Source organism: Piliocolobus tephrosceles, chromosome Y (assembly GCF_002776525.5).
Source record: "Piliocolobus tephrosceles isolate RC106 chromosome Y, ASM277652v3, whole genome shotgun sequence".
Taxonomy (NCBI): domain Eukaryota; kingdom Metazoa; phylum Chordata; class Mammalia; order Primates; family Cercopithecidae; genus Piliocolobus; species Piliocolobus tephrosceles.
The window spans coordinates 6,390,552-6,416,555 of NC_045456.1; the positions used below are offsets into that span (position 1 = coordinate 6,390,552).

The window sequence follows — 26,004 nt, forward strand, 5'->3', positions numbered from 1 at the left end:
TGGAAAACAGTATGGCGATTCCTCAAGGATCTAGAACTAGAAGTACCATATGACCCAGCCATCCCATTACTGGGTATATACCCAAAGGATTATAAATCATGCTGCTATAAAGACACATGCACACGTATGTTTACTGCGGCACTACTCACAATAGCAAAGACTTGGAATCAACCCAAATGTCCATCAGTGACAGACCGGATTAAGAAAATGTGGCACACATGGAATACTATGCAGCCATAAAAAAGGATGAGTTTGTGTCCTTTGTAGGGACATGGATGCAGCTGGAAACCATCATTCTCAGCAAACTATCACAAGAACAGAAAACTAAACACCGCATGTTCTCACTCACAGGTGGGAACTGAACAATGAGATCACTTGGACTCGGGAAGGGGAACATCACACACCGGGGCCTATCATGGGGAGGGGGGAGGGGGGAGGGATTGCATTGGGAGTTATACCTGATGTAAATGACGAGTTGATGGGTGCTGACGAGTTGATGGGTGCAGCACACCAACATGGCACAAGTATACATATGTAACATACCTGCACGTTATGCACATGTACCCTAGAACTTAAAGTATAATAATAATAATTGAGTATATATGAGATAAATGCTTATAAGTAAACTTTGTATATAATTAAAAATCTTAAAATCACACACACAAAAAAAAGAAAACAAAAAGACAAGTCACAGACTGGGAAAATATTTGCAAATCATCTATCCGATAAAGGATTTGTATCCAGAATATATAAAGAATTACAGAATATACAACTCAACAATAAGACAAACACTCAATTCTTTAATGAGCATGATTTGAGTAGACACCTGATATGGTTTGGCTCTGTGTCCCCACCCAAATCTCATCTTGTATCTCTCATAATTCCCATGTGTTGTGGGAAGGAGCTGGTGGGAGATGACTGAATCACGGGGGCAGGTCTTTCCCATGCTGTTCTCGTGATAGTGAACGGGTCTCAAGAGATCTGATGATTTTAAAAATAGGAATTTCCCTGTACAAGCTCTCTTCTCCTGTCTGCCACCATGTGAGACGTGCCTTTAGCCTTCCGCCATGATTGTGAGGCTTCCCCAGCCATGTGGAACTGTAAGTCCAACTAAATCTTTCTTTTGTAAATTGCCCAGTTTTGGGTATGTCTTTATCAGCAGCGTGAAAACGGACTAATACAACATCTCATCAAATAAAATACAGGAATAACTAATAAGCACATGAAAAGATGCTCAACATCATTAATCATCGGGGAATACAAATCAAAACCACAATGAGATGTCACTTCACACACACTAGGATGTAGGATAATCAAAAAGATAATAAGTGTGGGTGAGGATATAAAGAGTAACCCTCATACATTTCTGATGTGAAGGTAAAATGGTGCAGATACTTTAGAAAACACTTTGTCCATTTCTTAAAAAGTTAAACATAAATTTACCACATACCCAGCAATTCCACCCTTACATATCTAGCTAAGAGAAATGAAAACATATGTTCACACAAAGACTGTATTCAAATATTAATGACAGCATTATTCATAACAGGCAAAAAGCAGAAACAATTCAAATGTCTGTCAAACTGAAGACTGGATAAACAAAATGTGATATAGCTATATAATGGAATACTATTCAGCAATAAAAAGGAATTAAGTACTGATACATGATACAACATGAATGAACCTCAAAAGCATCATGCCAAGTAAACACAGTCAGACACAAAATACCCCATATTATAGATTGGGTTTATATAAAGTGTTCGGAAAAGGAAAATCTGCAGAAACACAAAATAGGTTAGTGGTTGCCTGGGGCTGGGCATGGGTATTAACTGTAAACAGGTATGTGGAGTATTACTGGGATGCTGAAAATGATCTAAAACTGGGTTATGGTGAAAGTTGCACTATTTGATAAATTTACTAGAAATCATTAAATTTTACACTTAAAATGGATAAACTTTATGATCTACATACCTCAATAAAGTTTTTGTTGAGCTAAGGGTAGAAAAAAGTATAATTAATAATGTGGGGGAAGATAGATATGAAATAAGATGGGACACAGTCGATAACTGTTGAAGTCAGATGTTCAGTATACTATTTGTCTTATATTCTTGCTATATTTAGAGTTTTTAATAATAACTTCATTTTTGAAATTTAAAAAAGCAAATAGATATATTCCTAGGATTTCCAAGTATCTATGAAGGCAAAACCTCCTTTCCTATCTCCCTGAAGTACCTCAGAGAAATCTACTAACATTTTAAATCACATAAAAGGAAACACAGGAAAAAAAACACATTAGAGTGCCTTGCAAAGGTTGCCATATTCATTCTTTAATACATCCTTTAACTTTAGATATTCAGCGTTTCTGCCCATAGAAAAGTAGTAGGGTGTGCCCCCCAAATTAATTTAATGTAGATTGCTTTCTTTGATACCAAATCTGCTGCAACAAAGATTTGAACAAAGATTTCCCATCTTCCAAAGATTCTGGGCAGGATGCGGGGGCTCACACCTGTAATCCCAGCACTTTGGGAGGCCGAGGCAGGTGGATCACGAGGTCAAGAGATCGAGACCATCCTGGCTAACACAGTGAAATCCCGTCTCTACTAAAAATACAAAAAAATTAGCTGGACGTGGTGGTGGGTGCCTGTAGTCCCAGCTCGGGAGGCTGAGGCAGGAGAATGGTGTGAACCTGGAAGGCAGAGCTTGCTGTGAGCAGAGATCATGCCACTACACTCCAGCCTAGGAGACAGAGTGAGACTCCATCTCAAAAAAAAAAAAAAAAAAAAAAAACTAAAAACAAAAAAAAAAAAGATTCTGATGGAAAACAAAGCTATTATATTGCCTGGCTCTTAGTCTCCTCATCGGTAATATGTGAGAGTTGGCCAAGATGACATTCAAGTTCTCTTTTAGCATTGACACTTTATGATTCTAAAATTTATCCATGTTTACTAATAACTCCTTTTTCCTGCACCATAGGATACGCAATAAGGGTTAACTAGGTCCTGGAAGGACACATGGGCAGACTTAAGTGACAAAAATGCATGAGATTCAATCTTGGTCAAAGATGGGTCTCTGGTTTCTTCTCTCATATTACATTTACATAAATGCAATCCTCCTAAGCATTTTACTATTAAAACTCTTAGGTTGGTTGAAATCACTAGTTGTGTGTCTGTATACGTTTTCAGGTAAATCAAACTAAAATTTCAAGAAGTACACAGCTTTTTTCCAGAATTAGTTAGTACTCATTCACTAGCAGCTGTTTCCATCACACTTTCATTAGAGTTGAATAATGTGGTGTGGCGGGGAGAGAGAGAATATGAATGTGTGTTAGGAGGAAGGCAATCTACAAAAAGAGTCTATCATCTTGGAAATGGCTCTTTCCTACATCTATCTATCTATCTATCTATCTATCTATCTATCTATTTATTGACAAAGTCTCACTCTGTCGTTGCCCAGGCTGCAGTGCAGTGGCATGATCTCGGCTCACTGAAACTTCCACCTCTCAGGCTCAAGCCTCAGCCTCCCGAGTAGCTGGGATTAAAGGCACACATCACCACATCTGGCTAATTTGTGTATTTTTAGTCGAGACGGGGTTTCTCCATGTTGGCCAGACTGGTTTTGAACTCCTGACCTCAGGTGATCCACCCGCCTTGGCCTCCCAGGGTACTGAGATTACAGGCATGAGCCACTGTGCCTGGCCACTACCATTATTTTTTAAAATGTGACATACTGTCAGACCAACTGCTAAGCCCTCGCATTTCAAAATGACTTTGTAATGACAACTTCTCCACACCAAAGTTCCCTGCTTATGCCACAACCTTTTGCAATCTGGCTTAACCCTACCACCCTAATGGGACTGTTCTCCTAAGATTTCCCAAAGACACTGTCTACAAACTCCTTCTCCACCAGTCTCCATTTTTCTAGCCAGCCAGCCAACTTGAATCTTCCAGTCTCTACTTCCTTCCTGTAACACACTCCTCCCCAGGCACTCCAGGCCACGGTACTGTGTCCCTTACTGAGCTAATATAATCACATGGCTTCGGGTTCAGTTCCACCAGAAATTTGGTGTTTACATAGCAGGTCCTGAAGAGTTTTGAGGAGGGAGGTGATCACAGCCGTGCTTGCAGAAAATTAATCCTGTTGCCTCATGAAGGAAAGAACAAAGCAGGCAAGCCAGATTTGAGGCTACTATAGTAGACTCCCAGGAAGCTAGTAATAAGAAGTAAATCAAGACAGATGTCCAAAAAGAATCAATAGGATTTGACTGAAAAGTCGTATCCTTCAAAGTTTAGCTCACCAGCCCTGCGCACCCCCTGCCCACAAATCCACTGATCATTCTAGTTATCAAACTCAAAACCCTTCTAACAATCACACACAACTGTGACACTGATTGGCAGAGTTTGGGGGCATATCCATATTCCTCTTGGGATTCTCCAAAGTGCCAAGTACCCAGTAAATGCTCATTAAATACTGGTTGAATAAGACACTATTCTGGTCACCATTACTGAGGTCTATTTCAGTTTTCATATAATTCTATAAATTCAGATGCATATAAAGAATTTACTGATGTACTGAGAATTATATTGTTTTATGATCTCCTTCAGCTCACAAGCTTCATGATAGTCACAAACTAAATGTCCAACAATAGGAAAATGCTTAAATAAACCATAGTCCCAATCAATTAAGGTAGAAAAAATAAAAGAGTATCACTATTTTGCAACTACTGATCAAATAATGGATCTAAGCAGTGGTTTGCTGGAAACAACTCATGCCAGCTTGTGAGAGCCAACTGTGTGCATCTGTTCCAACCTCCACATTCAGTAACACATCAGTAGGAATGAAATTAGCCGTGGCAGGAGTGTTTACACCATAAAAATTGGCAAGTGGCCGGTTGTTAAACATCTGCTGACACACCACTGGATGGAGGCAATGATGATCAATAGCTGATAAAACCATTATTTGAAAGGTTGCTGGGATCTTTATCATAACACATGAATCAGGCTAATACTAGGTAAATCCACTAATCAATCAAACATCACAAAAATAAAGGCATTAGATACTAGAGATCTCTTAATGTGGTGCAGTAAGAAGTACACAGCATCTCTAGGTAGTATTCTTGTCAAAAATCTAAACTAACTCTAATCAAGCCTAGACCTACCTATCATTTTCTAGGAAATACAGGGGATGGAAGAACAAACAATCAGCAAAATACAGAATGTGGAAAAAGTCTACAGGGTAGATGATTTTTTATGAATAAATGAATAGCAAAGAGAAAAAAAAAGACTGAGAGAAGAACCTATCGGTTAAGAGACTTAAGATATACCAAAACAAGTGCAACGTGCATGTAGCCCTTGTTTGAATTCTGATTGGAACAAGCTAGTATAAAAAGACATACTTGAGACAATTCAGGAAATATGAACACTGGCCAAATATTAAATGATATTAAAGAATTATTGTTAATTTTGTTACGTATGACAAAGGTATTGTGCTCAAGTATTTTAAGACCTTATCTCCTAGAGAGATATATAAAGAGTTTATATATAAAATTATATGATATTTGGGATTTGCTTCAAAATAATCTGGGGTGGAGGTTCTCAACTTTCACATAAATTTGAAATTTTTCATAATAGTTTTTAATAGAGTAGCCAGCATATAGATGATATATAAAAGAAATATAAAATTATCAGTACTGACATGGTTATCTCCAAGAAATAACGTATAATGTATATAAAAAGGGCATGAAGAAAGCATGCATAACGTGATGAAAATTATTTTAAAGACGATTTAGAATTGTATCAAAAAGAATAAAACTTTTAGGAATACATGTAACAAAAGAAGTGCAAGCCTTATATACTGAAACATTGTTGAAAGACACTTAAAGACCTAAATAAATGCAAAAACATCCTGTATTCATGCATTGGACAACTTAATGTTATTAAAACAGCAATACTAACCAAACTGATAGACAAATTCAATGCAAGCCCTACCAAAATCCCAGCTGACTTTTTTGTTTTTGCAGAAATTGACAAGCTGATCATAAATTTCATGTGGAAATGCAAGGGACTCAGAATAACCAAAACAATCCTGAAAAAGAATGAAGCAGGAGGACTCATGCTTCCCAATTTCAAAATTTACTATAAATCTACAATTATCAAGACACTGTGGTACTGGCATGAGGACAGACCTATAGACCAACGGAACAGAACTGAGAGTCCAGAAATAAATCCTTATGTTTATGGTTAATTGATTTTCAACAAAGGTGCCAGGAAAATTAAATGGAGAATTAATAGTCTTTTCAACAAATGGTACTGGGACAACTGTATATCCACATGCAGAAAAATGAATTTGGACTCCTATCTCAGGCCATATAAAAAAATTAACTCAAAACAGAACAAAGACCTAAATGTAAGACCTAAAACTGTAAGACTTTCAGAAGAAAAGAGGAGTGTTTGTGACCTAGAGTTAAGCAATCGTTTTTAAGATATGACAGCAAAAGCACGAGCAACAAAAGAAAAATACATAAATTAGACCTCATCAAAATTAAAAACTTTTATGATTCAAAGGACACCATTAAAAAAATGAAAGGACAACCCACAGAATGAAGGAAAATATTTGTAAATCAAGTTATCTGTAAAGGAAATTTTATGCAAAATATATAAAGAACATTTACAAATCAACAATAAAAAGACAACTCAATTTTTGAATGAGCAAAGATTCTGAACATTCTCCAAAGACAACATAAATATGACCAATAAGTGCATGAAAAGATGTATAACATCATTAGCCATTAGAAAATGCAAATCAAAATCACAATACCACTTCATGCGCACTAGGATGGCCAAAATTAAAAAGGCAATAACAAGTGCTTTGAGGATGTGAAGAAACACAATTGGAATCCTCATAAATTGCTAATGAAATAGTAAATTGGTTCGGCTGCTTTGGAAAATACTTCAGTAGATCCTCAAAATGTTCAACATAGAGTCACCATATGAACCAGAAATTCCAGCCCTACCTATATACTCAAGAGAAAGAAAAAATATGTTTACACAAAAACTTAGACATGAATGTCTATAGCAGAATTATTCACAATAGTCAAAAAGTAGAAACAACCCAGATATCAAAAAATATGGTTTATCCATACAATGAAAGATTATTCAGCCATAAAAGGAATGAAGTATTGATTCATGCTACAACATGAATGAACCTTGAGAACATTATACTAAGTGAAAGAAGCCAGTCACAAAAGACTACATATTGTATGATTCCATTAATACAGAATTCCGGAATGGGCAACTCCATAGAAACAGAAAGTAAGTTAGTGGTTGCCAAGGGATGGGGAAGAAAAGGGAGGAATGGGAATGATTGCTCATAGGTATGGGGTTTCTTTTGGGGGCAATGAAAATATTCTGAAATTACATAGTGCTGATGGTCATATAACACGATGAATATACTAAATATCACTGAATTGTGCACTTTACAAAGGTGAATTTTATAGTATATGGGTTACATCTCAATAAAGCTTTCATTTAAAAAAACTGCCCAGACTGCCAAATTGAACCCTTGGCTAGCTGTGCACTGTGGACCCAAAAGTTTGGGATGGGTCAGAAATCCCATAGTCCTACTAGATTTTAAAAGAAACAAGTAGCACTCACAGGAAAAACACAATAAGAAAATCTGTAAGGTCAGAGCTGCTTGTGTGGCCAAATTCATCTTTTAGAGAACCTGAAAGGTAAGTTTGGTATTAGGAACATCTCTTACTCCCAAGCAGTTTACCTACTTCTTAAGTTACAGAAACAAATATTCATTCATAGAAAACCCAGGAAAGACTTCTCAATTCGCCACTCAATAAACACAGCCACTTCCAAGTTAAGACAGAGCCCTTACCACGACGTTTTACCCAACTATACATCTCACAATGTAACCTTTGGGAGGTCGTCCAGAACTACTCCTCAGTGTTGGAAGGGCACTGAAATGGAATCTGAAGAACACATGACAGCTTAAAAGGCTGCTCAGAGCCGGGTGCAGTGGCTCATGCCTGTAATCCCAGCACTTTGGGAGGCCGAGGTGGGTGGATCATGAGGTCAGGAGATCGAGACCATCCTGGCTAACACGGTGAAACCACATCTCTACTAAAAATACAAAAAATTAGCCAGGCATGGTGGCAGGTGCCTGTAGTCCCCAGCTACTCGGGAGGCCGAGGCAGGAGAATGGCATGAACTCGGGAGGCGGAGCTTGCAGTGAGCTGAGATCACACCACTGCACTCCAGCCTGGGTGACAGAGCAAGACTTCGCCTCAAAAAAAAAAAAAAAAAAAAAAGTACTCAGAACACTTCTGTTATTTCAGCTGCATTCCAGGAGGTGGTAGCAGATGGTCATAAAGATACCCTGAATACAGAGTCGTAGGGAAGTCTGAGATAGGTAAACTCAGGCAGGAAAGACATCTCTGGTACTCTCAGATACCATCATTGCAGCTAAAGACTGAAAAGCAAATTTCTTAAAATAGGTGACATCTGTACATGAGCCAAAATTAAAAAGACACAAATAGGCATTCAACAGAAAGTCAGCTTGTTTCCCAGTCCTGTCCTCAGTCATACTGTTCCCCTTCCCCAGAGGCAACTATCATTGCCAGTTTCTTTAGCATCATCCTGAAATTGTCTGTACATTTACAAACATACACACTCTGCACCATGCTTTTGTCACTTAATTTATCTGAGGTAGCTCTCCATGTAGTATACGTACCTGTTCTTTTTAACAGCTTCATACAATTCCATAGCATGATGTACCATAGTTTCTTAACCATGGAATGAGTTGTTATTATCAGTATATCTAAAGCAGAGACAGGAAATTAGCTACCCATGGACAGACACTAGCTCCGGATGTGTTCTGTTCAGCCATCACAATGGTTTTAATGTGTGGATCTCAATGTATTTGGCCATATGGGGTGTGGTTAAAAAAAAAAAACTGACCATCAACATCCCCTTCTCCTTTTTTGCAGTAAGAAGGGTATTTCTGGGAAATGGCTGCCCTGCCAAGGACTACATTTCCCAGCTGCCTGGCAACTAGGTCTATCCATGGGCCTATGTCTCCCCAGCTAGATTTGAGTGGAAATGATGAAAATGCCCAGTCTGAAACTTTAAAGGAAGGCTATGTCTCCTCCACACCATATCTGCCCCTTCTGCCAGGCAGATTCTCAATGACTGGAACAAGGCAGAGCTAAGGTTTTTTACTGTCACCATGGAAACCTCAGGCTACAAACCTCAGGCATGGCTTTGAGAAGAGGCAGGTCTGAATCAAGAGTGGAAGAGAGGGGTAGTTCTTACTGACTCCGTGGACAGAAAAAAACCCTTTCTTATGAAAAAAAAAAAATCACCTCATGAAAATAACTGTTTCATTGAGGAAAAGGAGGTTAGGTACCGGCTTAGTGTGATTTTTCTTACAGGAATCTCAGTAATAAAAGATGTTTCATAGCTATAAATACAGAGCTATAAAATCCAAACATCACTAAGCAAATTCCGGGTCTGGCTGCCTCTACGTTTTGCATACTTGCATTGTCACTGACTTAGACTTTCTTGCACATTTTTGCTCTCTCTCAAACACAGCAGTTGTGTGGGACTGTGAGGCAATGGCTCCAAGAACTGGGTCAGCTATTACAAATGGTTATCTCCCTGTTAACACACAGCAATCATAGTGTATCCACTTCTCCTTATGAAAACACATGCCTTGGGTTTGACGCCAGTACCTAGAGCCCTGGAATCATCTAGGCTACTATAAATCACACATTCACACTCTCTATACAAAGTTGAAGCCAACTGTTCTATATTTCCAAAGTTGGCCTTGTTCATTTTTATAGACTTACATTCTAAATCAGCCCTTTGTTCTTTTTCCCCATATCATGTTACCTATTTTCATAAATGTAAAGGCATTAATGCCACCTACTTCTAAGCTATTCCTTTAAATGCTACTTGAATCCTATACCAAGAGTCTGTGGACTCTCCTTCCATTGGTCCTACAATTTTTTATTCTATTTCCTGCTTTTTCCTTTGGATAAACATCATCACTCCTACGTAACAACCATCCCATCTTTCTTTTCATTTTCCTCTTTCATTTTTCTTTGCATCTTCTCTCCATCCTATTTCCTCTCCACACTATCACTCCACTTTAAGCCACCCTGTCTCAGCACTTTAGCTTCAATCACTCTGTTTTCACAATCCTGCAAGTCTCATTTTATTAAACAAGTGCTTAATTTTATCTTTCCCTTTCTACTCAAGTCCACATCTTGCTTCATCTCACATTATTTTCCCCTCTTTTCTTTACCTTTCCTTATTCTTCTATTGTCATAAACAGGGTGACCCAGGCAGTCTGTCTTAAGTGATAAAGTTGGCAGAAGGAGGAGATATGGGGGCGCAGGGGCTGGAGGGAAAAGGAAGAGCAGAGCAGCAGATGAGGCAGGCTTCCCCATGACCACCCTCACATTCCCAAGTGCCTGACAGGAGAGAGGTCCAGAACTTAGGCAAAACGGAGAAGAAACAAGTGGTCCCCGTGGTTAGGCAAAGAGACATGTAGCAACAGAAGCTGGCTGAGCCTTCTGAGCAGGCAAATGATAAGAGAAGAAATATTCATGGCCAATAACAATACAAAAAGATTCTCAGCCTCACTAGGAATCAGGGACATGAAACTGTCTATTATATAGGTAATGATTAAAAAGATGAACATTAAGCAGTGTTGGCCAGATTGTGAGGAAACACTTTCAGACAGTGTTAATGATGGAGCAAGTTGACAGGTTTTCCACCTCACCCTTTGGCAACATATAGCTACACTTTAAACATCTACAGCCTTTGACCCTGCAACTCCAACCAGCAGGATTTAACCTAAGAAAATAATTAGATGATGAAACAAAGATATGGACATGAAATTATTAATAATCTCTGCCTTGTTTATATCATAAGAACAAGGTGGTGGTATGGGGGAGCTTGGCAAGGGGAGGCTGAGGGGAGGCTCATACCTGTGGAAGAGTAAAGGGGGAGAAGGACAAAAAGAGAAACAGAGGGGTATAAAGAGGACACGGGGGTCAGGGTGGAGAGAAAGGTTTGTTTGCAAAGGTGAGAAAGGAACGGGGGCTGGGGTCATGGGGTGGTGGGTGAGCTTAAGAGGAAAGTATGGAGACGAGAAAAGGCAGAGAGAAGGAGGGAGAGATCTCTCCATCAAAGCACAGTCTACCATGGTATATCCATATCATGCAGACCTTAAAGGGAATGGTGCAATCCTCTATATGAAATAGAAAGATGGTTAATTGGAAAGATCAGGATACAGAACAGCAAGCATAGTGTGATCCCATTTATCTAAAGTGATACATAAAGATAAGTGCAGCAAAGGGATGCCTACATGTACACCATGATTCTCAGTGAGTAGACTCTTCTGGTGGGTTTAAGCTCTACTTCATGCATTTCTAGTTTGTCAGCATTTCGATAATTAATTTCTAGCAATATGCAATACACTAAAATTCTATATAATTTAGACAGACCCTTATACTTTCCTGTGAGAATTAACTAACATGAAAATAAAGTAGATGCAATTATACCACCTGCTTTTCATACTGCAGAAATGTTCTATTCTTCATGTGATAAATTTAAACTGCTCATTAAAATTTCATCTGTATAAATTTGTACTGAAAAGACAATGGAATTAGGCTATGAACACAGACATCACCCACCTAGCTATTCTTTGTCTAAATATTACATTTATCAGGCCCTACCACAAGGGACCTCGCCAGGGCATTATCAAACCAAAGTACTTTTCATTTTGAAGTCACATCACACAGAGATATCAAAGAAAGCTGTCTTAATTCAGGTTTTCCCTAAAGAAGCCCCTGACATATGAACTTGAGAACAGGTATATTATTTGAGTGAGGGGAAAGTGAGACAGGGCAGGAGGGAAGCAAAACAAGAAAAAGTAAATCCATGAATGGGGTACTATGGCAGGCAACTGGGGTTCAGTCCTTTTGTGAGCCTTCTGAGAAACTGGGTAGGAGGAATCACAGAATTGTCCACTAGCCGTCAAGGAAGTCGGGGTGTTACCCTCATTGGTGGAGGCTTGCCATTTCAGGCATTAAATTCTTGATACTTGCAGGCCACGGGAACATGGGCCTTACATGCTTACTAAGGCCTGTGGGTCAAACACAGTACTACAGGTTGAGTATCCTTAATCCCAAAAATCCAAAATCTGAAATGCTGTAAAACCCTAAACTTTTTAGTGTCGACATGACACTCAAAGGAAATGGTCATTGAAGCATTTCAGATTTTTTTATTATACGCTCAATTGGTAGGCATATAATACAAATATTCCAAAATCCAAAAACATCCAAAGCCTGAAACACATCTGATCCCAAGCATTTTGGATAAGGAATACTCAACTCGTATTTGGATTACGTTTATTATCCCACCAAAACCTTACAACTCCATGGAGTATTGGCTCTACTGTACAGATTAGAAATCTGAGATGCACAAACATTAAGCCACTTGCTGAAAATCAAACAGTGAATAAGCAGCTGAGCTGAGGTCCAAACCCAGTTTTGTCTCTTCCACTATGTGATACAGTGTCATAAAAACCACAGCATGTGAATTCTCCAGTATAGCTGGCATCTCCTTACTGGGTCACACAACCTGAGAGAGACATGTGAGCATTTCCAGCCTCCCTCCTTGCAAGGTAACGGTATTGAGATAGCTTCCCAGATTGTTTTAATCTTCTTGCATCCATAGGAAAATCTTCCAGGTAATAATCCGCCAGCCATGTGAAATTTTTACAGCATCATCCCCCGTGGTTACTCCTACCCTAAATACCAGTCACTATGAAATTTATGCCAGAATTCAGATCAAAGTATGACAGGAAATTCAAGGCAAATTTTTGTCTGATGAACTCATGGCAGAGAATTAAATTTGATAGAGAGTTCCAGGTTCTAGTATATTAAACAACAATCTATAACTTTACTGTGAGGAGAACACTTTATTAGAACAAATAAAACATGCTGAGCTCTGCCCAGACACAGAGGTCATGCTAATGTGTGAGCCAAGGAAAGTCTTTTCTTGCTTTAGTAGAAAAGATAATAATCTGCAAATCACTAGCATCTGAGGCTGGCCTGATTTAAAATGCACATAGATGGAGAAAAAGTTCCAGGAAATCATTGTATTTATAGCTTGTCTGCATGAGTCAGTGGAAAGGCCCTTGCTGCTCTGAAAATAATACTTGGGACAGCACTGTACCCTATCACCTTCACTAAAGCAAAGGCATGCCTCTCATCTTCTATTCCTTAGGTTCCTTAGGAGGATATCTCCTATCTCACAGGAAGCCAGGGGAGCAGACAGGGCCCCTCTGGGCCTCCCCCACCTCCAGCCCAGCTACACAACGGCTGGCTCAAGAACATCCCATCCCCAGAAGCCCAGAGCAGCCCACCTGAAGGAGCCCTTGCCCTAGGACCCTCCACCAACCACCCAACCAACAGTCAGATTCAGAGTCCCCACAGCATTAAATCCTACAGGACACAGGATCTTCCCACAAGTGTAAAACGCAGGAGAAGGTTCTGGCTAGGCCTTAATCTCCAAGATCTTTCATAGAAGACCACACAGGCATCTGAGGAAATGACAGACAGCGATCTATCTTGTTCACAAATTACCAACGATGCAGAGAGTAAGACCCCAGCCACACACGCAGCAGGCTGCATGGAAGTGAAGCATTTTTATCCTCTTGGTAGAGAATTTCCTAATTCTTGATCCATAACAAGTGTGGGCAAGGCTCCAGACACATGTGCTACATATGTGTCTACAATTGTTTTCTCTCCCAAGAATACCATAGCCATGTGAAGACCTTCACGGGATGCGAAACTGCCAGGTCTGCTCTTTCTCCGGACTCACAGAGGCCTCTGTGGCAGACACACATCCGCTGGCTCCAACAGGAAACAGAAGGGTTTGGGGGCAAGGGGCACTTCACCTGGCACACTGGGCTGGAAGACTTTATTCAGATCCAAGGAGGAGGCTCTGGAATGGGTTTTCTGTGGCCGAGGTGGCGGGGTGGGAGGGTCCTCGCCCCTTTTCATGGCCTCTTCTATGGAGGTGCTAGAGTAAGATCTGTAGCAAAATAAGGGAAGGTCAGAAGGGAAATAGTAAAGCTTTACTCTCTGAAGTTGGGGTGAAATGGAAAATAACCATAAAGTCAAAGTGACTACAGAGAACCGATCAGCTACCAAAGCAGCCATAAATTCTATTACCCATTAAATGCCACTATGTACAATAATTGTCCAAATCCAACTACGAATTGGGATCTTTTTAACCTCTTTGTTCTTATTATACCTTAGATCTAAATCGACCCCCCCCCAAAAAAAAAAAAAAAACAACTTTGTGTAAATTCAAATCCATTTCTACGGGAATTGTTAATAAGAACACGGAGCCCTTCAGCTTAGGCATTTCCATGTTCTAACAGAAGGGCTTCATGGTATAAACTGATCAGAGAACTTTTCTCCTGTTCACTTGCAAATGTGATGACAGGTTCACGTGGAATTGGGACAGATAAGCTGAGGGTAAGAATCCAATGTTCAGGGGAATATGCCACAAAAGAAACGAAGCTAGGAAAGGAAAACACGCATCAATCAGATTGAGGGGTCTAGCTTGTCTTTCCCTGAGAAAGCAAAAGTCTCATTTTTAACCTTCTTCCTCAATCTACAGCAAGGCATAATTAACTAGGCAACTTCTGAGATTGTAACTCCAGTAATATCATCTTTTTAAAAAGGAACTAAATAACTTGCAAAAGGTCAGACAGAAAGTTACACAGTTCGATTCAAACTCCAATCTGTTTCTATATCCCATTTTAAAAATGTTTTCATACTGCCTATGAGTCAGGGGGGAAATACTTTGGTGATAGCAACTAGAATATTTATTGAAGACCTACTTACTTTCCAAATAAAATTCAACTCCATACACTGCTTAGAAATAGGTTTAAGGATGGGTTCCCAATATGATGATTGCGAAAAGGCCCTAAGATGTAGATGTATACATCTATTGTATTTAGCTTCTCAACTAGCTTCATGTCAAAGCAGAAAACGACCTTTGAGTCAGAGGTACATCCTACAGACAAATTAACCTCTGAAAACCATTCTTCATACTTAGCTATCAGAGTAGCATTTAGGAAATTAGAATGTATCAGTTACTATTAAACCCCTTCAGTTCTTGACAGAGCTGTTTTTGACATGATGAGTTTTAATTTTCCTGAATAAGTTTCTCAAGGATTCTTTCTGGTAGTTGAGGGTTCTGTCTGTCTTAAAGATTTTAAGCCAACTTTAATAAAGCCACCATAATGGCATGTGACGTGTTCTAGGGGGGGGTCCCTGTAACATAACTAGCAAGAGAGACAAGGCAACGGCAGGCAGAAACTAGCAGGGAAGAATGCTCTGACTCTTTCAACAAGAATCAAAGGGAACTGATACGGAAGGACAAGGTTCTTAAACGGGAACGCTTCACTTAAAAAAGACAATTAGAGACCCTAGCTAGAAATGAAAAGAACTTTCTATGCCACGTATAGCTTTTGTGACATCTTTCACTCAAAAAAGAAATAATGTATGTGCAAATAATGTGTATGCATGCACATAGTTAAGCATACAATCCCATAGCGCACATTCCTCGTTTTCATTTTATTTTCATATATAACCTGTATGTTTATATCTTCATATGGAAAGTTACTGAATATAAAATAAGTGAGATTGTATAACCATGACTGCTGCAACCAATTAAAACATAAATGTGTAGGGAGTTAACAAAATGATGAATGCAGTGGTGTTAAAATGGTGATTTTCCCTCTTTTCCTTATATTTCTACAAAACTTTAATATTTCAAAAAGGAGGATAAAAATAATTCAATTCTCTTCTTCCCAGTGAGAAGTAATGAAAATAAAATCCTCCAAATTAGACCAAAAGCACAATCCCTGAAAGGATAATATGTAAAATTTAGCCAGACACATTAATAATAGAATATGTGGCTATGAGATTTTATAATTTCACTGGCTTTCAGGGAGAGAGGAAGTCAGCAGAAGCTAAAACTTTGAGGTTCGATTTATGGTTAACATAGTACACATAACAGATTTCTGCAATTCAATGGCAATTCCTACTAGGAAAGCATATCCCAAAACTAGTACAGACTAGTTTGTAAAAGATCCATTCATCCTTTCAAAAAGGATGAGTAAATGTGTTGACCACAGAAAGAATGCCTATACCTTTTCTTCCTACCTAAAAGAATTACTCTATTGTTTTTAAATATAGATAAATATAAAAATATAGATATCTGTATCTTACATAAACAAGGAAACAAAAACCCAATTTGGAAAATGCAGATAGAAACCAAAGGATAACTCTTTGACTTACAAAGAGATGAGGTTCCTTAAATATCAGTATTTCAAGCATATTAAATATGATCAGACTTAAATTTACTTTTTCAGGATTGTGTCTAGTAGGCAAAAGGAGGGGAAAATGTCTCTAAGAGCCAAAGCAAAACAGAAAACACACACATGGTATCCTTGGTATCCTATCTTACACTGCAGTTCTACCAGTGAAATACAGTACCAATACCATTTCCCTTCCTTAATGGATTAATTCTATTAGTGTCTCTGTATTTCCCCTCTGCGCCTCTTTTCTGAGTCTCACATCAACCACAGCTCTGCCTTACTGGCTTTCTCTCTTTTAATAGCCTCTTAAAAAATGTGAAGCCGAGAGGGGCACTAAGATAGGCTCAAACAGACCATAAACACTGCTTACCTGAAGCTGCAAGCTTCACTGAAGTTATCACAAGCATTTTCTTTCCCTACTCTAGATTTTATTACCCAGACTTTTTACTTTTTGGTGTTCACCTTGTCATGACAGCAAATTTTCGTGTTTGTTACCTTACCCATATTTTCCTCTTTCCAAAGCTACTTCCCCCTATTAGTTATCATCTTGCAACAACTGGGTCGTCTCACACAATCCACTTCATGTTGAGGGGCCACAGGGCACTAGTGACCACCTTCTAGCACTAGTGACCACAGAAACCAAGGCTCCCAGCATTACTGCATGTTCCCATCAGGCCATGCATGAGTGAAATGGATCATACCCTAAGCTTTACATCTAAAGGAAGAGGAAATCATGGGTTGGGTTTTTGGTTTGTGGTTCTTATTTCTAGGCAGGGGGCAGGGCACAAAGGGCATTAAAGCAGAAATTAAACGAACACTACCTGGATCTTGGTCTTGCTTTGAGACTGTTGGAATCCTTGGAAGTTGCTGAAACAAAGATTATTTGTTGTTTGCTTGGGTTTCATTTCTGCAGTTAAACAAGTTTATATGCAGCACCTGGGCTAGTACAGAACACATCAACAGGTAAAAGTGAGGTAAAAATGCCCATGTGGAGAACTGGACATCTCCCACATTTTCATGATTTCCTTGTTTTATTTCAAAATCTAAAGGAACGATTAAAAGGAAAGAAAACCCAGCATATTTTTCCTTTGGTCAGAGCACTATTTGAGAGGCCATTCTCAAATTCAAGTTGATTAATGAAGACATTCCAGTATAAAAAGACGACCCCCTTGAAAGGGGGTCGTCTTTTTATATAATGATGGATTCACACTTGAGGGTTTCTTAGTCTATCATGATAGTCTAGTAATAGATTTTGAACCAGTCTACCCTGAAGGATAGGAAGAAGTCTATCTAACTACATTAAAAAAAAAAAACACTACCAGAGCAGCATGGCCACAAAAAAACAAAGCTCTCACAAGTAAGTGGAAATGAGCTACACAGCTTCTCCTGTAAGAAAATATCCTTGTGTCCCACATCTCTGTGACCAAATCATACAGAGAATTATGAAAAAAAATTGCTGAATCTTTACCCAGCCATATGACTTTTCCTCATCAAATTTAAGTCATAAACTAACTTGCTCACTGCCAACACCCATAGAGCCTTCTTCCCCATCACAAATTGTGAGGCGTAATTAGAAACATTTACAAAAACGTTGATCCTCTTTTTATGCTTTCAATCCTCTATGGAAGACAACTTTAGGAACCAGTAGCTATGCTCAGGTGTTGCAAACGTTGCAAATTTTTCATCATAAAATGTCATTAAAAATCATAGAAAAGGTGCTAGTAACACAGAACAAGAAGAATGTAATTTCTTTGTTTGCGTGAATTCTTCCAAAAAGAAAATGTCTCACTGCATTATCTCATCCTCTTTTACATTGCTCCAAAGATAAAAACCCTCCTTGGTATGAAGCAGCCTGAATTTATGATGATCATTAAAATCCTTGGGTTAGGTAACAGGGCAGAGAGGGGAGGCGAAAATCCTCATAAATGCTAACAAGGCACAAAGCAAACTACTGGTCAGCTGCATAAGAGATGCACTTCTCCCAACCCAAGCATTTTGGCTTGTTGTAGTGAGAACACAGGGATCTTCCAGCTTCAAACAGCTGAAATGCTGCCAGAGTGCAGGAAAGCCTGGAAAACCCAAGAAGTTTGAGTCCCCTTTTGCCCATTATCGTGCACCTGCACCTGGATATGGACAGAAAAAGATCTCCCTCCCTCCTACAAACCCCAGGCAGCAAAGAAAGTGGCCTCAGGAAGCCTCTCTCCCAGCCCAGGAGGCTGCCTTGGCGCTGGGTGGACAGAGTGGACCAGACTCACCGCAGAGCTGGGGAAGCCCTCTGCGCAGGCTGCCTGCAGCTGGCTCCGTGGCCCTCTTCTCCCTCAGGCCCCACTGCTTTCAAGAAATACGTGGGTAGGAGAGGTCCCGGACATGATAAAATACTGTTCCCCAAACCAGACCATGGTGACTGTTAATTCCTTTGTCAACTGCCATTATCTTTGTCTTTTTGCTGGTAGGGATGGGTGTGGAAGGAGGGGTGAGCCCTGCTGGTGAGAGATAGACAGACACACAGACAGACAGATGGGGTGAGGGTGTGGATGAGTAGTGGAGAGACAGGACTAGAGACCAGGCCAGGAGTCCTGAAACTAAGGCCCTCTTCCTGGCCATGACACTAACTAGCTGTTACTTCCCTGAACCTCAGTCTCCTCACCTAGAAAACAACGGCAATAAAAATGCAGTCTCTTTCTCACAGGGACAGATATGGTGAAAGTACTTTAAAAACTGAACATACTTTAGAATTGCAAAATACTACTATTGTAGAGTGCATAAATAAAGGTTCCTAATTTTTCAAGCCTGGAAATGTGGTTTCTAAATTTAGTTCCTTCTAGGACAGCAAAGGAGGTGCAGGTGGGAGCAGGTAACAGAAGGACAGAACTGCTCTACCCCAGTAAAAACATGGGGTGATAGTTGGCAATGGAGCAGCTGCTAGAATCACCAACAGCAGTCTAAAGACAGCACTGCGAGGGTGAACCAGCTGAAAACACCTCAACATGGACCAGAGACATCAAGAAAAATACCATCATTGTACATGGTGCTCAGTTGAATTAGGTTGGAATGGGATATTGGTTAAAAACTCTCTTAAGACTCCACTAATATAGACACTCTCAGCAATTACAACAAATGGATCATAGCTTCTCGTGTAGCTGGAAAGAGGAATGCCAACTTCCTAGAACACTCAAGGCCTGTCATCTTTCCAGGAAATGGGAACGGAAAGAGGAGCAGGCCTAGAGATTAACCCTCCAAAAGGCAGCAACTGAACTGAGGTCCGCATGGCAAGGACAGCCATCCAGAATTCTAAATCACCACCTTGAAACTCTTGTGTCTCCCACTGGGAATCCAAACATTTCCCAGAAAAGGGGGGATTAACTATGTTTAAGATGAGGAACTCCCTCATACCCAGAGAGGGGCAGTAGTGGGAAAAACAAATCAGAAAACACATAGCATGCTCCCAGGCACAATGCGAAATCAATTCCCACATACTTCCCATGCTGTGGCACACCTGTCGAGTTTTATTTGGTGATGCCATGTCCTAGTCAATTAAGGAATGTTTAAAATGATATCTAAAGCTCATGCCCCAGAGGACACTTGATCTTGTGCTAAAATCCCTTAAAAAAAAAAAAAAAAAGTAGGAAGAGTTATGATACTCAAAGGCTGTCGGAGAAGCACCAATTTAACACTCCAAATTTAAACAGCTTTTACTAATACGACATGAAGTTTATGAAACTGGAATGCATCCACTTTAGCTCCAGAAATAAGAGCTAGAAAGAACTGCCCCAGGTGTTGGCCTACATTAACAGAACATTTCACCCAATAAGGAATGAATTCAAATCTGTTTCAAAAGTCAAAATTAAGCTTCGGAATTCCCATCATTTTTGGAGTCATGGTTGATCTATAACCTTAATTTTCTATTTTGTAGCATCACCTTCCACAGCTGGTGGTTCCCAAAACAGGCTATGTACCATAACCAACTGGGGAGCTGCCAAAAAATACAGTTTCTCGGGCCTCCATAATTGAAATCCATCATCCACATTCATTCATATTTATTCTCATTCTCACATTCTTTCTCCTTCCTCCTACCGTATTTTTCTCCCACTCCTCCAATTCCTTCCTCTCCCTCCACCCATCTCTCTTTGAAACTCTGAATGAACTTGACATTTGGGAAATATTGTACCACAGCATAAGCCTCAACATTATATTGATTCCTCTGTTCCAGTGTTCAACAAATAAGCCCAGGATGATAGCTAGCTTATCACAACAAACATGATTGACTTATTTAAAATATGCAAGAAAGGTAACAGCAAAAGCGAAAGCAACAACTTCTTTCATGTCCTTATAACTAGAGCTCCAAATAGTAACGTCTTCTGTAGTCACTTTGTTTTTAACTAGATTCAACTTGGTTCAATGATGGCTCCATCAACAGAGAGCTGAGGACACAGGGGCAGTCATTCTCCATGACTCCACAGACACAGGTCTGAGTCTCCAAAAAACTGGACAACTTTTATTTTTCTTCTTGGAATTCACTCCATATATAAGCACATATAGTTGCCTTCCTGGTGGTGAAGCATAATAAAAATATTTGAGATTTCTGCTTTGGAAATGGAAAATACAACTCTGGGCCTCCAATTGATCTACCCCATAAGTTTCTTACTCTACACAAAACCCAAAATGCCTTGTTGAAATTATCTCAACTTCAAGCCTTCTGAAGTTTGCACTTAGTAACATGACCCTATATTGACACGGAGTGATCCTTTCAGTGAATCTTAAAAACTTGAAAAGATATCACCCTGTTCTCATACCTGAAAAGAGAGAAAGGGTAAAAAGCCAAAAGGTTTCCTTGTAATAAAATACAAGACAAATAAATAGAGAGAAACAGACACACTATCACAGAGGTATCAATCTTCTACTCACTGACTTGCTGTTTTTTATTTAAAAATAATTATATAGAAAGTATACAAAAATGGTTTTCTCCTACCTGGATCCTCAGACACGTCCTTTGATAAGGCTTCATTGATAGTACTTTTCAAAGCTAGTCGTGTTTTGTTTTTTTAAGCAACGAGAAAGGGAAAAGAGGGAAAAAAATTGAAACTATAAAATGTCATTTCTGAGGCAAATTGGATTAAAACAAAGAATTGCTAGTCATCACTTACAAAAACAGGTCTCACAAACCTCTAAAAGTTGCTATAGCCTTTACTAAAACAATAAAGACCTCCTGGAGTATGGAAATAGGTTCTCCTTCTACAAAGAGCAAAGATGTATTTTCAACTTCCCAGAGACAGCACCTCAAGCAGATAGGAGGAGTATTACCAGGAAGTATTGGGAGTTTCTCCCTCTTTCATTCCTGACACCCAGACTGATGACATGAGAACCCCTGGTTGTGAAATCCAGGTTTCAATATTTTTATAGTTTGCCCAGTTATTCCACTGTACAGTTAGGAGAATGGTCAGAATACATGCTACCGCAGACAACGTCCACTTCTAGCTGTCTCTCCCAACAAGTATTTAAATAGAGAACATGCAATTACTGTCGCTTAATGGAAAACTTATTTTTCATGTTTAGCCCCCATACAATGCCTAATCAATGGCAGGCCTCAACAATAAAACCTGAAATAGCTTCACTGATTTTTAGTCCCTTCAAATAAGCCTCTCATTCATGGGTAGTAAATCAATATCAAATAACAGGCAGAATACTGGCTTGAGGCTTAGAAAAAATCTTGGTTCTTGTCCCAAATCTTTGTCTTAATAACTAGGCAAATGATTCATAGTGTCTGAATTTTAGTTTACTCATCTCTAAATTTCAGGTGATAAAACTTACCAGCCTCCATTCAGTTTTGTGAGGACTGAATAAGACAGTATATGAGGAAGGACCTGGTAGATTATAAAGCACTATACAAAGTATAGGAGGTGGGAGAGAGGGTCCCTCCCACACTTCTAGATATTCCCAGGCCAACTCATCCCTGGGAGTAGCTCTAACACGGAATACTGTGCCACAGCGCTTCTCAGCTGCCCAGTAAGATAGGAAAATTATAGCTGGGTTCCATGTCACACTCCCACACTCACAAAGACAAGAACAGATAAATGCTAAGGACAAAAGCTCTGTCCAGAAGAGAATTTCCTCATGGATTACAACTGTGTGCAAAGGTGCATTTACACTGATGTCTGGGATCACATCTGCAAACACAACATGTTAAGCACTCAATTCATTCAGCTTCCAGTCATTTCCTAATTGCCACGATCAGATTCCAGTGTAAGGTGTCAAGAGTAGCCTGAGGGTCAGCAAAGACTAAAGGGCCAATGACTTGGAAGACTCTGGACACTCAAGCTCTTGCTACCACTTTGTGAACTACTGTTTTATGACAATGATTTGAACTACTTAATCTATCCAAATGTGTTTACATGCTGAGAACCGCCCTCATATGCTCTAGAAGCCACCATTCCAAGAGGAATAGATAAGATAACAGAGGTAGAACGTTGGTTAAGGAAGAAAACTGATTCTTTTCCTACCTTGTTTGTCATCACTAGTCACATCCTGGGTAGGGACAGGAAGGTCAGCCATGTCTTTAACAGACGTCTTCTTTGAAAAAGAAAAGTAAATGAATTAAACTGGCTGGAACAGAAATTAAGTGATGCACACATATGATGAAAAAAAATTTTTGGTTTTTTCTTGAGACGAAGTCTCGCACTGTCGCTCAGGCTGGAGTGCAGTGGCTTGATCTCGACTCACTGCAACCTCCGCCTCCCGGGTTCACGCCATTCTCCGGCCTCAGCCTCCCGAGTAGCTGGGACTACAGGCACCCACCACCACGCCCGGCTAATTTTTTGTATTTTTAGTAGAGATGGGCTTTCACTGTGTTAGCCAGGATGGTCTCGATTTCCTGACCTTGTGATCCGCCCACCTCAGCCTCCCAAAGTGCTAGATTACAGGCGTGAGCCACCACGCCCAGCCGAAAATGTCTTAAAAGCTATTATTTCTTGCCAACATTTCTGTCTGCAGTAAACCCTGCATTTAATACTGTCTTTTTTTTTTTAGGTTCCAAGTGAGGTGTATGTTAATTTGTATTGAAATTTTACATACACAGAGGAAAAATATGATTCAGATTAAGGGACATGTATTAAATCTGAATTCAGACTGGGATTCAGCCACAGAACTGCATAGCAACTCTTGTCCATTTGGCCAAGAACAAACCTGTCCTTTATGTATTTTTTCACAAACACAAAGAAGTTCTGACAAGTAGCCCCACAATGTGGGTGTTTGCCATAATCTGTCATGCAGATGGTGTCTAAACCTGATTAAAACAGCCTTCTTGTTATGGGATAAAAGAATTTTACGATAAGCAGATTAACATTTTCTCCTAATGCAAACGGGGGGAAGTTGTGAATACCCAAATCTGTTAAGTATGAATTAGTTTTAAACCATTTAAAATCTACTTACTATAAATTTATTTCTTATACATTCTCAATTTAACACACATTCTAACTATAGTTAATAACAATGTATGGTATATTTGAAAACTGCTAAGGGAGTTGATCTTAAATGTTCTCACTACACCAAAAAAAAGGTAACTATGTGAGAGGTGACAGATATGTTAATTAGTTTGATTGCAGTAATCATTTCATATACATAGATGAAAACATCGTAAATATATATTTTTGTCAATTATACCTCAAAGCTGGAAAAGAATATGCACTCTAAGGCCTATAAGATTAAAGAATAATATATATTCACATTTGCTTTATTTATATACACAAACTCTGGAAAGATATGTAAGAATTGAAAGGTGACTTGGTAGATGGAAGACTTGTCATCATATGCCTTTTGATACTGTTTATATTTAAAACATAGTCACAAATCAAATAAAGATAAATTGTAACATTTATCTTGAAGGAAAGAGCAAATTCCTGGAGCCATCTGGTGTTCCAAAAAGTTAATTGGTTTACCTCTCAGAACCTAAACAACCCCAGAGAGATAAGCAACACTTTTGTTTTAAACTGTTGTTTTAAACTATTCCCAAGAAAGAGACCGAAGTATTACTTAGTAGAAAACTGGTCTAGGATTTAACAGTCTTCACTCAAGTAATTTTTTTTTTTTTTTTTTTTTTTTGAGACGGAATCCTGCTCTATCCCCCAGGCTGGAGTGCAGTGGCACAATCTTGGCTCACTGCAACCTCCGCCTCCCAGGTTCAAGCCATTCTCCTGCCTCAGCCTCCTGAGTATCTGGGACTACAGGCATGCGCCACCACGCCCGGCTAATTTTTTGTAGTTTTAGCAGAGACAGAGTTTCACTGCGTTAGCCAGGATGGTCTCGATCTCCTAACCTCGTGATCCGCCCACCTTGGCCTCACATAGTGCTGGGATTTACTCATTAAAATGAAGTATCCATATATAATTTCCTATTCGAAGTCTACTATCTCCAATAGAACAGACAATGTATCATAACAGTGCATTTCCTTCATTGTCTTTTGCCACCTGCATTATAAATCAGACCCCTTTGGAGAATAATATAATTTAGAAGTAGGCAATGTAGATAAAAAGAAATCTCAAAAAACTGTTGAAAGAAATTAAATAAATGGAAAGACATCTCATGCTGATGAGTTAGAAGACTTAATATTGGTAAGGTGGCCATACTCTCCAAACTGATCTACAAATTCAATGCAATCTTTTTTTGTCAAAATTTGGCAAGTTTGTCCTAAATTTCATATGGAAATGCAAGGAAGTCAGAATAGCAAAATATTCTTGAAAAAGAGGAACGAAGTTAAAGGATTCACACTTCCTGATTTCAAAACTTACTACAAATCTAAAATTATCAAGACACTGTGGTACTGGCATAATCATAAACATATAGATCAATAGAATAGAACTGAAAACCCAGAAATAAACCCTTACATTTACGGTGAGTTGATTTCCAAAAAGGGTGCAAGACAATTCAATGGGGAAAAAAGCGTCTTTTCAATAAATGGTGCTGGGATGACTAGAAATCCACATACAAAAAAATAAAGTTGGACCTCTTCCTCAGAACATACACAAAAATTAACTCAAAATTAATCACACACCTAAATGTAAAGGTCTAAAACTATAAAACTCTTAGAAGAGGCCAGACTCAGTGGTTCATGCCTGTAATCCCAGCACTACGGGAGGCCCAGGTGGGCGGATCACAAGGTCAAGAGATCGAGACCATCCTGGCCAACATGGTGAAATCCCATCTCTACTAAAAATAGAAAAATTATCTGGGCTTGGTGGTGCACACCTGTAGTCCCAGCTACTCAGGAGGCTGAGGCAGGAGAATCGTTTGAACCCGGGAGGCAGAGGATGCAATGACCTGAGATCATGCCACTGCACTCCAGCCTGGCAAGAGAGTGAGATTGCATCTCAAAAAACAAAACAAAAAAAGACAAAAACAAAAACAAAAAAACTCTTAGAAGAAAACACGGGAGTAAATCTTCGTGATTTAATATTAGGCAATGGTTTCTTAGATATGATGCCAAAAGCACAAGAACACTTACAATTCAATAGAAGACAAGTAATTCAATTTAAAAATGGACAAAGGACTTAGACACTTCACCAAAGAAGATATACAAATGGCCAATAAGCACACAAA

The 26,004-nt window shown here is 39.3% G+C and overlaps 1 protein-coding gene across 8 annotated transcripts in view; it reads right to left on the bottom strand.

Annotated features, from left to right (window-relative positions):
- Positions 1–26,004, bottom strand: part of REPS2 (RALBP1 associated Eps domain containing 2) — a 202,036-nt gene that overhangs the window by 61,593 nt on the left and 114,439 nt on the right. For 3 of the 8 annotated variants that reach the window (XM_023198938.2, XM_023198937.2, XM_023198945.1), the window contains exons 10-13: positions 22,914–22,983; positions 21,386–21,439; positions 17,238–17,283; positions 13,978–14,114 (exon numbers count right to left, since the gene is read on the bottom strand). In XM_023198938.2, the coding sequence (XP_023054706.1) occupies positions 13,978–14,114; positions 17,238–17,283; positions 21,386–21,439; positions 22,914–22,983 (307 nt within the window). The remainder of the gene's footprint in view (positions 1–13,977; positions 14,115–17,237; positions 17,284–21,385; positions 21,440–22,913; positions 22,984–26,004) is intronic. The other 5 variants (XM_023198942.2, XM_023198941.2, XM_023198939.2 and 2 more) reach the window with 4 other exon arrangements.